The sequence below is a fragment of the Pituophis catenifer genome, unplaced genomic scaffold, assembly GCF_029215685.1.
Source record: "Pituophis catenifer annectens isolate HBS135680 unplaced genomic scaffold, rPitCat1.0.hap2 SCAF_17, whole genome shotgun sequence".
NCBI lineage: Eukaryota > Metazoa > Chordata > Lepidosauria > Squamata > Colubridae > Pituophis > Pituophis catenifer.
The window spans coordinates 528,610-544,240 of NW_027256897.1; the positions used below are offsets into that span (position 1 = coordinate 528,610).

General features: G+C 52.2%; 3 protein-coding genes across 7 annotated transcripts in view; all 3 read left to right on the forward strand.

Annotated features, from left to right (window-relative positions):
- The first annotated feature begins 110 nt into the window (after positions 1-110).
- Positions 111-4,426, forward strand: UAP1L1 (UDP-N-acetylglucosamine pyrophosphorylase 1 like 1). 2 transcript variants are annotated; one of them, XM_070955572.1, is made up of 9 exons: positions 111-400; positions 547-751; positions 835-1,010; positions 1,194-1,366; positions 1,441-1,634; positions 2,142-2,282; positions 2,783-2,968; positions 3,505-3,571; positions 4,213-4,426. In XM_070955572.1, the coding sequence occupies exons 1-9, from the start codon at positions 145-147 to the stop codon at positions 4,285-4,287; spliced, it is 1,473 nt and encodes a 490-aa protein (XP_070811673.1). In that variant the 5' UTR covers positions 111-144; the 3' UTR covers positions 4,288-4,426. The 2 variants fall into 2 exon arrangements, with proteins under 2 accessions (XP_070811673.1, XP_070811674.1); XM_070955573.1 differs by having other exon boundaries at positions 2,142-2,252.
- A 601-nt stretch (positions 4,427-5,027) lies between these two features.
- MAN1B1 (mannosidase alpha class 1B member 1) lies at positions 5,028-15,626 on the forward strand. Of its 3 annotated transcripts, XM_070955757.1 has the most exons (14): positions 5,028-5,234; positions 7,525-7,633; positions 8,044-8,171; positions 8,509-8,669; positions 8,946-9,055; positions 9,222-9,407; positions 9,759-9,907; positions 10,085-10,273; positions 10,741-10,931; positions 11,141-11,261; positions 11,830-12,027; positions 12,182-12,313; positions 12,546-12,777; positions 14,330-15,626. In XM_070955757.1, exons 1-13 carry the CDS (start codon positions 5,067-5,069, stop codon positions 12,747-12,749), a joined length of 2,046 nt encoding a protein of 681 aa, XP_070811858.1. In that variant the 5' UTR covers positions 5,028-5,066; the 3' UTR covers positions 12,750-12,777; positions 14,330-15,626. The 3 variants fall into 3 exon arrangements, with proteins under 3 accessions (XP_070811858.1, XP_070811857.1, XP_070811859.1); XM_070955756.1 differs by having other exon boundaries at positions 12,546-15,626; XM_070955758.1 differs by lacking the exon at positions 5,028-5,234 and adding an exon at positions 7,069-7,084 and having other exon boundaries at positions 12,546-15,626.
- LOC139325771 (dual specificity testis-specific protein kinase 1-like) overlaps positions 12,738-15,631 on the forward strand; it is a 36,546-nt gene continuing 33,652 nt past the window's right edge. For both annotated transcript variants that reach the window (XM_070955762.1, XM_070955761.1), the window contains exon 1: positions 12,738-12,814. The gene's annotated coding sequence lies outside the window, so the exon portion shown is untranslated. The remainder of the gene's footprint in view (positions 12,815-15,631) is intronic.

Genomic DNA, 15,631 nt, shown 5'->3' on the forward strand with positions numbered 1-15,631 from the left:
GGGGGGCTGGGGCTCCGGGGCTGGGGCTCCGCCTGGGCGGACGGGGCGGGGCGGGGCCGGCGGCTGAGCCCAGCGGCTGAGCGGAAGGGCGCCTGGTGGGTCGTGGCTCCGTCCCCCGCTCCGGCCTCCCCGCCGCGCCCGGCCATGGAAGAGGAGCTGCGGGGCCGCTTGGAGCGCGCCGGGCAGCCCCACCTGCTGCGCTTCTGGGCCGAGCTGGGGCCGGCGCTGCTGGAGCCCGAGGAGCTGGCCGAGCATTGCCGCCGGGCGGCCCAAGCCTGCGCCCGCCAGCAACGGCCCAGCCCCGGGAAGCTGGAGGGCCGCATACAGCCCCTCCCGCCCGAGGTGGTGGGCGGCGTCGGCAGCGGCGACCCGGCGGCTCTGCAGCGGTGGGAAGAGGAAGGTGGGCGCGCCCGCCAGGGGGGCCTTTTGGGGCGCCTGGCCTGGCACCGGGCCCACCGCCGTGCTTGCCTGGCAAGGGAGCTGAGTTTGGGGGGGGGGTCTCTCAAGAGAGGTGGGCTGCTGCCAGCTGGACCTTCTGTCTTGCAGGCCTCCGCCAGATCTCCCAGGGCAAGGTGGCGGCGCTGCTGCTCGCTGGCGGGCAAGGGACGCGTTTGGGGGTGCCCTACCCCAAGGGCATGTTCGACGTGGGCCTGCCCAGCCACAAGACCCTCTACCAGATCCAGGCCGAGAGGATCCGCAAAGTGGAGCAGCTGGCAAGCCAGAAGTTTGGCTCGCCGTGCCTGGTGCCTTGGTGGGTCCTGCGGCCCTTAAGCGGTGGCCGAAAGGGATCGGGTGGGAAATCCGCTAACGCCAGGCATCTGGCTTCTCTTGCAGGTACATCATGACCAGTGAGTTCACGCTGGGGCCGACGGAGAAATTCTTCCGGGATCATCATTATTTCCACCTGGACAAGTCGAACGTGATCATGTTTGAGCAAAGGATGCTGCCGGCGGTGACCTTCGATGGGAAGGTGATCCTGGAGGAGAAGGGCAAGATCGCCATGGCGCCAGGTGTGCGGCTCTCTTCTGGCGCTGGGTGGGCCTCCCGGGACTTTCTCTGCAGTTTCTCTGCACTCGTTTTTGATAGGAGTTTCGTATATCGAAGCCACTTCTGGAACAAGGGACCTGAAGGTAAGCGGGAACGTCTGCGGTGACTGGAGGGGTAGAAAGCCGTTGCTTCCTCCTGTGTTGCAGATGGCAACGGTGGCTTGTACCGCGCCCTGGTGGACCACAAGATCCTGGAGGACATGCAGCGACGGGGCGTCCAGTTTGTCCATGTCTACTGCGTGGACAACATCCTGGTCAAAATGGCGGACCCCGTCTTCATTGGCTTTTGCGTCTCCAAAGGAGCCGATTGTGGTGCCAAGGTGAAAGGGTTGTGCAGCCTGGTTTAAGCCCAGCATCTCCCGGAATGAACGACCCCTTAATCCTGCCCTTGCAGGTGGTGGAGAAAGCCTACCCCGCCGAGCCTGTCGGGCTGGTGTGTCGCGTGGACGGAGCCTTTCAGGTGGTGGAGTACAGCGAGATCCCTGCGGAAACGGCCGAGAAACGCAGTCCTGACGGTCGCTTGGCCTACCGGGCAGGAAACATCTGCAACCATTTCTTCAGCCTCGACTTCCTTCGGGAGGTAGCGGAGTAAGTCCCCACTTCCCCCCTCCGCCCCCCCAAAGCAGCACCGAGGGGGCCCAAGAGCAGGGTGAGCTTGCCAGGAGCAAAGACAACGGAGAACCTAATGGGATCCAGGACGGGAGAGAGAACGAGCTCCCTGCTTTTAATCTGGAAATTGACGGCTGTCGGAGGTAGTTTAACTGCTCTGCCAAACCGCCAGTCAGCTGAGTATTATTCAGAAGGCGAAAAAAACTAAGCATGTCTGAACCAACCACAGAAAAGGCCTCCCAGTATTAAAATTATGAAACGGTTTTCAGGGAAGATCTCTTTTCCCTTCCAGGGTTGAAAAAACTTTCCAGGCTGCCTGGGAGCACATTGGGGGCTCTCACGGGGGGCTGTTGCTTATTGGTGTGGGGAGGCTGGGGATGGTCCTGGGCCGTTTTGGGGCCGGGTTTCCTGAAGACAGTCCTGGGCTTAGGAAGATGTCTGGAGAGGAGGAACCCCCATTGACAGATGCCGTTCTCTCCTCTCCAGGCAATTCGAGTCGCAGCTGACGCCCCACGTGGCCATCAAGAAAGTGCCTTACGTGGACGAGGAAGGCCGTCGGGTCGAGCCACTCGAGCCCAACGGGATAAAGCTGGAGAAGTTTGTGTTTGATGTGTTCCCGTTTGCTAAGTTAGTGGCCGGTGCCTCTCTCTCCTTTTCTTTGGGCCTGGGGCCTCCAAAGTGGGACAGAAGGCAGGGAGGTGGCAGAGAGGGGTCTGTGCAGCCTTCCAAGTTTCTGCATTAACATAAAGTCTGTAGAAGCATTGCACACACTGGCTGATCCGGGGCCCCTCCCTATTTCAGGGGTGTCCTGCACAGATCAGTGGGTCACCTTAAGGTGCAGGGGGGAAACCTGCTCTTGGGGCAGGTAAACCTGTTCTGCGTTGGGAGCTGAAAGGGGTGCTGCCATCGTGAGCAGCTGAGCCAGAACTTTGCATGGCAAACAGGTGGCGAGAACATCCATCTTTGTGGGTATCTCAAAGATCTATAATAATATAAAGGAATGAAGTGATGTGGGTATCGCCTCAAATGTTTAACTAGCTTGGCATTGCCAAATAAAACGACACTGTAGAATTAAACCATCTGTTGGCCAATTTTAAGCACCCAACTCTTTGTTCCTGGGTTGACAGAAACTTTGTCGCCTTTGAAGTCCTGAGAGAAGAGGAGTTCTCCCCGCTGAAGAACGCAGACACGGCTACCAGAGACACTCCGACCACGGCACGACGTTCCATTCTCTCTCAGCATTACCGCTGGGCCCTCAAGGCGGGGGGCAGATTCGTGACGGGGGACGGGCAGCCGATCCCGCAAAAGGAGAGGTGGGTTTGCTTGGCTTGATCGGCCCGGTTGGGCACGAGGCTTGGCAGGGGTGAAGGGGCAGCCTTGCTTCCTGCTGCAAAGTCCTGGGTTCGCAGCCATGGTTGGGTTTTGGTTTAGTACGTCGTGTGAATCGGCTGCGTGTCTGAGTCAACCATCGAGGCTTTGTGAACCACCTGCAAAGTGTTCCTTTGATGAGTAGGACGGGAATGTTTTAAAGTTAAGTCAATATTGATTTTTACGATTTAAATTGGGGATATTAAAACAAGTGTAACTATTTACCAGACACCCACGAAAAGGAGACTTGAATGGTTAACAATTAATATAAAAACTCTCCATGTTCAGTGGCAATTCAGTTGAATTGGATACATTACATACTATTTAAATCTAGAATCTAGAGTTATTATCCCAGTCCCAGATAGTAGATTTGGTTATTCCAGGAAATACACTTCAATGCATTTGGATCTTTATTATCCTCCAGCATGTTGCGTTTGTGTGTTTGTGGAGAGCCTTAAATGTTTTTCCTGTCTTTCTCCAGTTTCTCCCAAGAGGAGGAACCGCCTGCTGTGTGCGAGATCTCACCTCTAGTCTCTTACTTTGGAGAGGTCAGAAAATTATTATTCTCCGTTGAGCTCCAAAAGGGCTAAATATCTGTCGCTTTATAAAAGGAACAACTTTGGGCAGGTTTTTGCACTGACTCAGGAATAAGGGCAGCAGAATCCTTTGTAAACATATACTCATTGGGGCTTTTTTTTTTCTTTGCAAAACATGGAAAGAGCCAGAATTTAGCAGCAGAAACTTTGCTATGCATGTAAAGAATGCTAATATTGAATTAGGCCTGGTGCACTTACGAACCCTTCCCTTGGTTTGTAAACATTTTTTAAGAGCACGTGATTGGTGCCCTAAAGTGAAACAGCAGCCTGGTTAGGCCTCTATCTGCAAAAAGCCTGAAAAATATATAAAAGAATTGATGAAAAATAATGTGAACAACGGAGGTAGAAATGTGTGGATACGGGGAAAACCCACAGTATGTATAAAGTAAATAGAAAAGGACTGATTTTAGAAATAAAAGATGGTTTGTGATTGTTGCAGAAAGCAAAGATAATCAAAACAAAATTTTTCCACCATCATTAACTGCTACTTTAATTCTATTTTATCACACAGTCCATCTCCACCCTTTGAGTTTTTCTTTAAGGTGTCTTAAAACAACCCCCCACATTCAGTGCGTCCAACTCTTTTTTTGCAGGGGCTGGAAAAATACATGCGGGGCCAAAACCTTCCATCTCCGTTTCTCCTTGATGAAAGCAAAGCTGAGCTCTGAGCTTTGGCTGAAGCTGGAGGGCTCCATTTTGGAAAAAAGGTCAATATTTTTTTTAAAAAACCAAAGCAATTCTTTTTAGAAAAAAAAAAAGAGTAATTTTGAAAAAGAGCACTTTCAGAACCAAGGCATGTTTGCCTTCCTGGAGGAAGGTCGGAAAAACGACCGGATATCTGAGACTTTTTCTTCATATTAAAATGAATTTTAAAAGCAACCCTGATTAGGTGTGATCCTTGTTTCCGGTGGAGTTTTGATCAAAGGAGGGGGCGCTGGTTTTAATGCCACATTATGTCTTTTGATGCTCCTGTCGGCTTCTCTTCATCCTCCTTAGAAGTCTTAAGAATTGGCCAGGAAGGAGGGCAGCATAGAATATGAAGCAGGGGTCTTCTCTGGGAGAATTCTGGGAGTCTTAAAGCTGCCAAGTTTGAAGACCTCTGATATACAGCATCAGGCTGGATCACGAGAAACAAAATATGAGATTTGGGGAAGGAAGGGAGGGGATGCCTTCAAGGAGTCACGTGGAGCCACTTCCTAGAGTTGAGGGTCGGGTCACGTGGTGTGCCAAAAGTCGGTTCTGACGTGTTATTGACTGCGCGTCTCCCAGTGAAGGCTAGAGGGCGCTGTGGCAACTTTTAACCTCTCCAAGAAAGGAGGGAACTCCGCGGCGTCTTAGCGCGGCCGCTCTAGTCTCTCCCTCTCGGTGCCGCGGACAGCAACAGGAAGAAACATGGCGGCGGGCGGAGGGGAGCTCCGCGGCTCCTGAAGGAAAACCGTTCGCCGCCATGTACTCGGCCGCCTCCTCTTCGCCGCCGCCGCCGTCGCCGCTCCTGTCACCCCCGCGGCGGGATTTCATCTCGGTCACGCTCAGCGGCGGCCAGTTCCAGGCGGCGGGCGGCGGCGGCGGCGGCTACAACAACAGCAAGGCCTGGCGGAGGCGTTCCTGCTGGCGGGTGAGAGGAGCCATAGAGTCGGGATGGGGCAGAGGGGCTCCGCGGCGCCCTCTAGGGGAGAGGCAGCGGGCGGGAGCGGCCTTTGCCGCGCGCCCCCCGGCGGCGGGGTAGGAACTGCAGCGCCTGGGTCATTGCGGGAGGACTGAACTGGGGCCGCTGCAGGATGGGCGGAGGGGGGGGGGTAGACCCAAGAGGTCGAGCCCTTCCTGGTCTGATTGGCTGGGGCTGGGGCTGGGGCTGGGGCTGGGGGTGCAGCGTTGGGTGGGGCGGCCCTGTCGGCCCCTTGTTGGAGCGGTCCTGCGGGCTGGGAGGTGCTGACGTGGGCGTTTGGGGTTTGCTGTCCGAGGGGCGGTGCTGAAAAGGCGGCCAGCCAGCCAGGCTTAACAGACCAGAAAGCCTCGTTCCTCTCGCAGGGTTGGCTTTGGAGGGTGACCTCAGATCCTTGTCAGTGGCCAGCAGAGTAAACCCCTTTCCTCCATGGATTGTAACAGGATTAGCCACCATAAATACAGAACAGGATAGAAATTCTTTATTGGCCAAGTGGGATTGGACACACAAGGGATTTGTCTTTGGTGCATAAGCTCTCCGTCTACATGACAAGACAAGATTCATTGGTCGAGAATCATAAAGTACAACCCTTAGTGATAGTCATGATTAAGCAATCGAATCATACTAGGAAACAATATAAATTGCAAGGATACAGCAACAAGGTACAGCCATGCAGTCATAAGTGGACAGAGATAGATACTAGTAAAGAAGGGAAGATTAATAGTAATGCAGACTTAGTGAATAGTTTGACAGTGTTGAGGGAATTATTTGTTTAGCAGAGTGATGGGAAAAAACTGTCCTTGTGTCCAGTTGTTCTGGTGTGCAGTGCTCTGTAGCGTCGTTTTGAGGGTAGACAATACAGTCTGGAAGGACCCCTGTTGGTTGCAGATCAAAGAGTGTGATTCCCATGGCGCCTGGTTAAATATTTCTGGTGTTTGGCAGCTTTAGGATCCCCAGACCTTGCTACCCTCGAGATAGATTGTTTTTTATCAGGTCAACCTGGTCTACCCAAATATGGGACGGAGCGCATACTGCTTTCGCTTTCCAGCCCCAATCCAGAGGCCTTCGCAGGCAGTCGCTTTCGCGAGAAACTATTTTTCTGTTAAATTTATATTTTACTGACAAAGAAATAAAGGGAGAGTAGTATAGATCTATTTCAAGCTATTTAGCCAATGGCCAGCTGACGAGAGCTAAATAGTTTGAAATAGATCTATAATAGTCTCCCTTTATTTTTTAGCTCGTAAAATATAACTTTAACACAAGTTGAGATAGATTGCATCTGAACACGGGAGTTGCATCCTTCTCTTTAAGGCTAAAGGACAGGGTGGGTGGACTGAGAATCCATCATTCAGGATCTCACATACCATAAAATCCAGTTTGGTGCCTCTGGGTGTGTCAGCGATTACCCAATAACATACCATTTTTAAAACTCTGTGCTGCCTTTGATCCTGAAAGCAGCACATCATCATCAAGCATGGATAGAAATGCTTAGGCTTTGCCTCCCATTTAGATAGTTTGAATTTGTTTTTCAGAGAAACGTTCCCTGCCAAAATAGCTAACGCCAATGCTTAGTCAGTAGATGAGGCGGGCAGCAGGTGCATTTCTCGTTACTGGATCATTTCGAGAAAAGAAAGGACTCATTTAGGGGCGTGGCAAGTAGGCGCGAGCTGTTGCTCGTCTGTCAAGGAGTTTCTCCTTTGAGACATTTAGCGGAGAAGTGCTTGTGTGTGTCTGCAGCTGCCATCCCACTGAATACAGAAGAAGCAGAGTGGAGCCTTGTTCCAGACCCCATGAATTGCATTGTACGTAGGAATTTCTTTCTCATTTAAGGCAGGGCGCTGAGAGGAGGATTGGGGTCACATCAGGGTATTCGCAAAGGGGCACGAGAGAAGCAGAGGCTGCTTTCCTGAGGCATTTTGTGGAGGAGACCCGTGGGTTGATTCTGGGCTTGGAGAGGGTGCTTTGTTGTCTGCTGTCAATCACCAAGTCAGAAGTGTTTTGTTCTTTTGATTCTGCTGTGAAGTGCTGCCTCCATTAGTCAAATGCATCAAATAAATATTTCAGCCGCAGGATCTCTTGCTCTTGCCGTAATTCTTGGCATGGAAAGGTAACAAGGAGGTGCGAGTAGGCAGCATTCAACGATGTTTTGGGGGGACTCATGCAGAGAGGTTAGGGTCAGCCTCCCTGCGAACATGTTTGCAGGCTGAAGGTTCCTTTTGTCTTTTGTAATGTTCCCCCTCAGAAATGGAAGCAGCTGTCCCGCCTTCAGCGCAGCATCATCCTCTTCCTCTTTGCCTTTCTGGTTGTCTGTGGAATCAGGACGTATGCAAATATGGCTGACCCGTGGAAAAGTACGTTCCTGCTAGTTTTTCTACCATAAGTTACTGTTGCGTAATGGAAATCGGTTGCTTTTCAAATGACTAAAACCACAATCCTGTACCTTTCAGCTCAGAAGCACTGCATGTTTCTGGAGGAACTTGGGGTTTATTTTCAAATAAAAGGTTATTCTGCTTCGTGGTTTTACTGTGATGAATTATTTTTAGAAATTAAAATTTTTCGAGCTATTGTGCTCCCAAACTTGCAAGCATTGCTTTAGTTGTGGGTTTTGTTTTTTTATTGTGTGGGAACAAGAAGATCTCGCAGAAGAAAATGACTTAGTGTTCCTTTCTTTCTTGAAACCAACCTTACGCGTCAGCACTAGTCTCAGCGGCTGATTTCACTCCGTTGCATCAGGTTCATTGCAATTAATTTCTTCATGCAGGTGCAACCAGCAGATCTTTGGAGGAGCAGAAGGCTGACCTGGAGATCCCTGGATTGAATCCAGCAAATCAGGCCATTCTCCCGATACCCCAGAAAGCCGATGCCAGCCTCAGGGACTTTTCACCTCAAGTAATTCCCCCTTCCTATCTCCCACCCCCCACCCCCCTATTATCTTATTGTAAGCCAAGGGGAGGGTTAGCAGCTGTTAGGCAGCTCAGCTGCATGTGGCCATCATTGTTTGTCAATCTGGCCTTTGAACTTTTCTATCTGGAAGGAATTTTTCTAACCGGACTGATCCCCCGACTAGCCTTTGCTGACTGGACCGACTCACCCGCCATAGGCCAGCATAGTAGTCTTAACACAACTGGAGGGTCTCCTTTTTCCCTGCTTTCCTTGAAGCATTTAGACTTTCAGCTGTGATTTCTCCACTCCTGCCCATGAACCGATTCCTTTGTTGGTTTTCCAGAAACCTCCGAAACAGATTCCTGCCCGGCGAGGCCCTCCGAATCTGCAGATCCGGCCACCTTGGAGGGAGACGGAGGCCAAGTCCCAGGAAGAAGCCATCAGAGCGGAGGGAAATCCTGGCCAGGCAGGTCAGGTGCATAACCTGGATAAGCCCGTCGTTAGGTGAGTCGCTTAGGTAGGTTAGGTAAACTCTCTCAGTTTAGCCTAGGACAGTTTTGGACTCTGGCCCTGTTGCATGTTTTAGTCATGTAGGAAAGATGGGATGCTTGACTAGCAGGTGGACGTGTCACCGCTAACAGAGAAGGACTGCCCAGTTGTCCCGATTGGCAGGGAAAGTGCTGGAGAATGCTCTCCTACGACTGGGGGTGTCTTTGTGTCATCGGTTGTAGCGTAGTGAAGGCCCACGGAGCAGAGAAAGCAATAATCCTCTTTCTGCAGTTGGAGAGGAGCCGTGATTGAGCCCAACCCGAGCCCTGAGCCACCTTCCAAGAAAATAAACCATCCAGGCAGGCCTTCTGCCGTGGCATCCGAAGACCAGAAAGAGCCAGGTAGTGGGCAGGGCTCAGTTTTAACCCAGATGGCTGCCCAGGGGGGCTTTGCTGATGTGGCAGCCCACCCTTCCTTCCGCAGGACCTTCTCCTGTGACGGAGACAGGGGGTGGCTCTGCGTTTTCCCTCAGGGGCAGCTCCCGATGCCTCTTCCTTCCTGTTTCAGTGGCCCTCAATAAGCGCCAGCTGGCGGTGATCGAAGCCTTCCGCCACGCCTGGAAAGGTTACAAGGAGTTTGCCTGGGGCCACGACGAGCTGAAGCCCATCTCCAAGTCCTTCAACGAATGGTTTGGCCTCGGACTGACACTCATCGACGCGCTGGACACCATGTGGATCTTGGGCTTAAAGGCAGGTCTGTGCTTTGCCTATCGTTTGCTTGGCCTTCCTCCTACCACCAGGGGAATCTAGAGGAGGTTGCAGGCAGAGCGGGCTCCCTTCTTTTGTCTCGGCCTTCGTCCACCCACAAAAAATCACCCTTGTAAGTTGAGGCGGCTGTCTCTGAGGAGAGAGAGCCCAACATAGAGCAGATAAAGGAGGAGCATCTCAAACTCAGGAATAATCTCTCAGCCAGAGCAACTGAGCCTGGACAGGGCCTGGGGCTTCTCTCCCAGAGTAGACAGGGTCTGGTCAACTTGGGCAAGCTTTTCCTTTCCTGCATGGGAGAAGTTGGCTCAAACTTCTGGGCTTCCTTTCCCTAATGCAGAGTTCAAAGAAGCCCGAGAGTGGGTGGCCAAGGAGCTGGACTTCAAGAAAGACGTGGATGTCAATCTCTTTGAGAGCGCCATTCGTATCCTGGGGGGCCTGCTGAGCACTTACCACTTGTCTGGGGACAGCCTCTTCCTGGAAAAAGCAGTAAGTATCTTGCTTGCCTCTGAAGACCCCTGGAGGGCCCCTCCCCTCCTCAGAATGATCAGGAAGACCTCTGAATCGGTCTTTCCTCTCCACCCAGCATCTGAAAACGGTCAATCGGTTGCTTCCTTCCTTCCTTTCTCTCCCTCCCTCCTACTCTGCAATTTCTCCCTTGTTCAGAAAGATATCGGGAGCAGGCTCATGCCGGCCTTTAACACCCCTTCCAAGATCCCCTTTTCGGACGTCAACATTGGGAAGGGCACAGCCCACCCCCCACGCTGGACCTCTGATAGCACTGTGGCCGAAGTGACCAGCATCCAGTTGGAATTCAGGGAGCTCTCGCGCCTGACCGGTGAAGAGAAATTTAAGGTACTGGGGGGGAGGGAGGGGAGTGGATTGGCTGGGCTCCCTCCTCTTAATGGATATGCTGGGGGGAGGAGGGGGCGCGCAGAGGGGAAGAAACTACCTAATCAAGAAGTGGAGACTTCCTCAGCTTTTGGGACAGTCGGTTATGATACCGAATTTGGGACAGTCAATCTCTCTCTCTCTGCTATTTAGTTGCAGTAGATGGGAAAGAGAAGGAAGCCTGGAGGAAGCGTGTCTCCTGATAGACTAGTAAAGGCTTCCTGCATTTCTTCTTGGGGTGTAGTTCCCACAGGGCATAGAGAGACCCACACCCACACCCAGGTTGAGGCTGGATGGAAGCGGGGCCATTCCCTCAGAATTCTGGCTGCTACGCATATTTCAGAACCCCGTTTGTGTGCTGCTGTTCCTGGTTCTGGTTCCAGTGGAAAACAGGGTACCAAAGCTCCACTGTTTGTTCCTTTGCCTCCTAGAACGCTGTGGACAGGGTGATGAGACACGTCCACTCCCTCTCTGGCAAGAACGACGGCCTGGTGCCCATGTTCATCAACACCAACAGCGGGCAGTTCACCCATCTCGGGGTCTACACCCTGGGGGCTCGAGCTGACAGTTACTACGAGTATTTGCTCAAGCAATGGATCCAGGGAGGGAAGAAAGAGAACGAGTAATTCCTTTTAAATTTCCCTTCCTTCCTTTATAAGAAGCCTGGCAGGATTTTCTGTGGAGAATTCTAGGGCTTTTCCTGCAAGCTTTATACAGGAGGGTTAGCCCTTGACAATTGGCGTTCCTGATCGGCCCTAATGATGCACCATGGCCTTGATGGAAGCATCCCAGCCACTAATGATGGCATCTCCCCCTCCCCCCCCCCAACAGACTTCTGGAAGACTACGTGAAGGCTATTGAGGGCGTGAAGATGCACCTGCTCCGGAAATCCTATCCCAAAAGGCTGAGCTTTGTTGGGGAACTCGCTCACGGTCGTTTCAGTGCAAAGATGGTGAGCCTTCTTTTAGGGAATGGGTGGGGGGGCAGAGGGGCATCCTTTTTCCCACAATTCTGCTCTTAACAAGTGTTCTTGCGATGTGCGGGTGGAATATGGCAGAGGCTCATGCTTCCTCTTCAGCAACCAGATACCCTCCTTGTTTACCAAGAGTGTTGCTGAGCACTTAGGCATGTTTCCTCTCCCAGTTTCTGAACGGCAGCGGATGGATTTGCTTAATGAGTCAAATTTCAGGCTCCGAGCGCTGCATTTTCAGCCCTTCTGCTGGGCCTTTCAGAATCTGGCCCCGTGAAACCCACTGTATTGCCAGCACCTGCATTTCTCAAGGGCTCATAACTGCCTGCGCAGATCTTCCCCCTTCCTTCTTCACTTTCGCTGTCACATCAGTTCCTCTCTTTTGAATAAGAAACCCCTTCTCAGAGCTGTAGTAGGAAGGCAGCTGGCCATGCAACCAGCCAAGCGTGGCGTGCAGGGAGCCCAGAGCTCAGCTTCAGCAGAGGAGAGGGACTTTGGCAGAGAAAGTCGGTATCCCATCGGCTTTCCTCCATCTGTGTTTCTGGAGCAGGATCACCTGGTCTGCTTCTTGCCTGGAGTCCTGGCCCTCGGCGCTCACAACGGGCTTCCTGCAGATCACCTGACCCTGGCGGCAGAGCTGGCAGAAACCTGCTACCAGATGTACGTGCAAGTAGAGACCGGACTGAGCCCCGAAATCGTCCACTTCAACACGCACCCACAAAAGGACCGGAAGGACGTGGAAATCAAGGTGAGGAGTTTAGCAGGGCTGATCCTGCCCTGGGTCTCCAGTGCGCCAAGCAGAGGACGAGCCTCGCAATTCAGAGCCCGCTCTGCGGTGGGCACCCAAGTCACCCCCAGGGTAGAAATGCCCTTCAGCTTCCCTTCTGCTCTCCTTTCCCCAGACCGCCGATAGGCACAACCTGCTGCGACCTGAGACGGTGGAGAGCTTCTTCTACCTTTATCGGTTCACCGGCGATAAGAAGTACCAGGATTGGGGCTGGGAGATCTTGCAGAGTTTCAATCAATACACCCGGGTAAGCCTGAGCTTGGGCCAACCCGGGCCATCTGCTTCAGCATCAGGGTCCCATCAGAGAGAGCAAGGAAAGGAGGAAACCCCTCACCCCTCCACCAAACCTAGTTAGCAAGAAGTACAACCGGGGAGAATTGGCTGGGAGAAGGCAGGCTTTGAATGAACAGCGCCCGAAACAAGCCAAGATGGTGGACCTTGATGGCCTTCAAATTTCACATTTGGGTTCTCCCAACCAGGTCCCGACCGGTGGCTACACGTCCATCGACAATGTCCAGAACCCCAGCAATCCAGAGCCGAGAGACAAAATGGAGAGCTTTTTCCTGGGTGAAACCCTCAAGTACTTTTTCTTGCTCTTTTCGGATGACGTGAACTTGATCAACTTGGACCAGTACGTCTTCAACACGGAGGCCCACCCGCTCCCCATCTGGCCATCGGCATAAACCGAAGCCGGGTGTCTGCCGTTCCCAGGTTCGATCCCGTCTCGATTCCGGGGACCTGAAGGGAGGTGTGTAGCGACATTCCTGGAGGAATTGTATGTGAGGGAAGGTGGGTCTCCGGAATCACAGCCCCCTCTCCAAAAAGGGGCACCCAAGCAAGGAACGGGCAAGCGGGCCCCTGCCATGCCAGATCCCGCTTGGCAAAAGCGGGGAGCGCAAGGCTCGCTTCGACCCAGGGAGTGCCTCAAAACTAGCAAGGAGGGGACCCCCGTGGAGGGCCCAGCATTCTTCCGTTGTCTCCGACCCACCTCTCGGTAGGAGAGGCCAGTCAGGAGGAAAGGGTGGCCTTGTTCCCAGGTATCCATCCCAACGTCCCTGGGGCTGTGAGTTCCCAGGATCATTCCACAGCTGCAGGTGGGGGGTGGGGAAGGGGTGAGAGCCCTCCCCTCGAAAACAGTGTTCCTGATCCCGAAGGGCACTTGGGAGTAATCGGGAGGAATTTGTGCCCTGTTGCGAACTGGGGAGAAGCTGGATGGGGTGGTAAATATATACGTATATATATATTTTCTTAACTTATCTGCAGCAATGCAGGGAGAAAAAATGTGAAAATTTACATTATGAAAAAAAAAAGCCCAGAAGGTTATCTATGTAGGAATTTATATGTGTATAACATGAATAATGTTTTGGCTCAGGTATCCTTCCGAAAACTGCTTCCTGCATGGGTTTCTCTTCCAGGTGGGAGGCCCCAGAGGACGGTTGACCTTTACTTTGCAAGCATGTGGGGTGGGGTGGGGTGGCTGGAGGGCAAGGAAGCAGCGGGTCACAGAGGCTTTATCCCCAGAGCGGATTCTGCCCGCTAGGATTTCTGCCACGCCTCTCGTGCTTTGAAAAGTTCCCCCTGGAAAGTTGGGCTTAAAAACCAAGCAACTAACCAACCTTCGCTCTCTGGCTTTTAACTACCAGCCACAGGGGAAGCTGCTCACTAAAGGTGCAAACTCTGATATATTTACACACCGAAACGTGGAACAAAGTCTCGTTTGCTTCGGCTTTCCACTTGGTTGTGGTCTTTTTGCCTGTCTCCGAGTCAGGACAAGAGCAACCTGCAGGATACGAGGCCATCTCTGGCCTGGGCAGGGGCTGCCCTTTCATCCCAGTCCTTCCTTTCTCTGTCTTTTCGCCCATTCCTTCTAGCTTTCATGGCCCTCCCTCCCTCTTCCCAGTTGCTCAATCTCAGCACTTTAAAGTGGGGGCAGAGAGAAGATTCTCGGGACAATCTTCCCCCGTTTCGGTGGGACTGATTTTTTGTATTTGGGGACCTCCCTGTGCCCTTCGTGCTTGCTGCTGCTGCTGCTGCCGCCTGGTGACGATGCTCTTGCGGCTAGAACAGCTGCTTTAAATCCCGGCCCAGCAGAGGACAGGGAGACAAACTGGCATTGCCCCTCTTGGCTAATGGCAGCGCTGAAGCTGTGGCAGGAGAAATCCCGGCGGGATTGTTTTCTGCGAAAGTGGTTTCAGAGGGACTGGTGATCCCGTTTCTTTTTTGTATGCCACGCCTGACCCAAACAAAATGCGTTTTTCCCAAGACTGTGGCCTTTGGTGCTACCTAACAGATGGGACGGTGCAATGACCAAGAGCCCCAATCAAGAAAACGGTGGCTCAGATCTCTTGGCGCACGCCTCGAACTTGGTTCCTTCTCCCCTGCAATATCACAAGGTCGGTGACTCTCACAAAGGGAGAGTTTGAACAGTTGAAGCACAATAGTATCGTCATAAGAAAGATTCCTTTCCGATCTTCTTACTGTAACTCTGGACTTCTGGAGAACTTCACTGTCGCCACGTTCTTGTAAATGATCTTTTGTTTGCTGTTGTGGCCACAAAGTCCCAACTGAATTTGGGAGTGGGGTCGGGGGGGGGGAAGGTGGTCCTGGCTTTCGAGGGGGTGCTTGCAAGGCACTATTAGGTAGTTTCCTGTTCCCCCCATATAAACAGACCCTGGAATTTAAAAGCCATACTGTAAATCCCCAGTTTTGGGAGGCCGACACTTTACGTAGAACTGGTGCCTTCTGATTTCAAGGGGAAAGAGAGAAGGGTTGGGATGGCCACGTCCCTGAAGGCGAGCATTTCTTCCAGCAAGCAAAGCATAGACCTGGGCTGCAGACCCACGAGTCTCTTTCAAACAAGCCACCTAGGACGTCTGTTTCCTGGATCCTCCTCAGAGTTAGATGCTGAACAGCCCCCCCACCCACCCCCAGCACAGAATTGCTTTGCTGTTTTGTTTACCGGTGCACAACCCTGAATTTCCACTTGCCTCGTGTTCTCCACGGAGGCCGGAATGTCGTCCTAATTTTGGAAATTTCAAGAGAAATTTGCCATGTCAGGAAAACCTAGCTCCGTTTTCTTGCGCAGCCAAACCGGGGCACATTCCGCGTGATTTTCCTGCCGTCTTATCATGGCCAGTTCATCTCATGTCTTAAGAGCAGATGTCTTAAATGATCAGGCACCACTGGACAATTGGCTGTAAACGGACCGGCAGGGAGGGAGGGTTTCTGGCTGCCAAACTTGGTAGAGAAGCTGGCTATTGTGAGGAGCACCCTGTGTGCTCCCATCATTCCCTCTGGATAATCACTTTCAAATTACCTTTTTTTTCCTCCCAAGAAGAGGCAGACTTGCTGAAGCCTTGTTGGTGCGATCTGGTCAAAAGTATTCATAAAGTAGAATTAATTCCTTTTGCGAACAGTTCAAAATGTGACTTGCCTTTTTGCAAAGGTGGGAAAAATCTCCGAAATGAAAGCGAATCTTAAAAGTGATTTTGGCTGGGAAGTTAATCTGCAGAATTCTACTCCACCTTTAATAAACCTCCAATTTATTTTGAGACATTGCATTTTT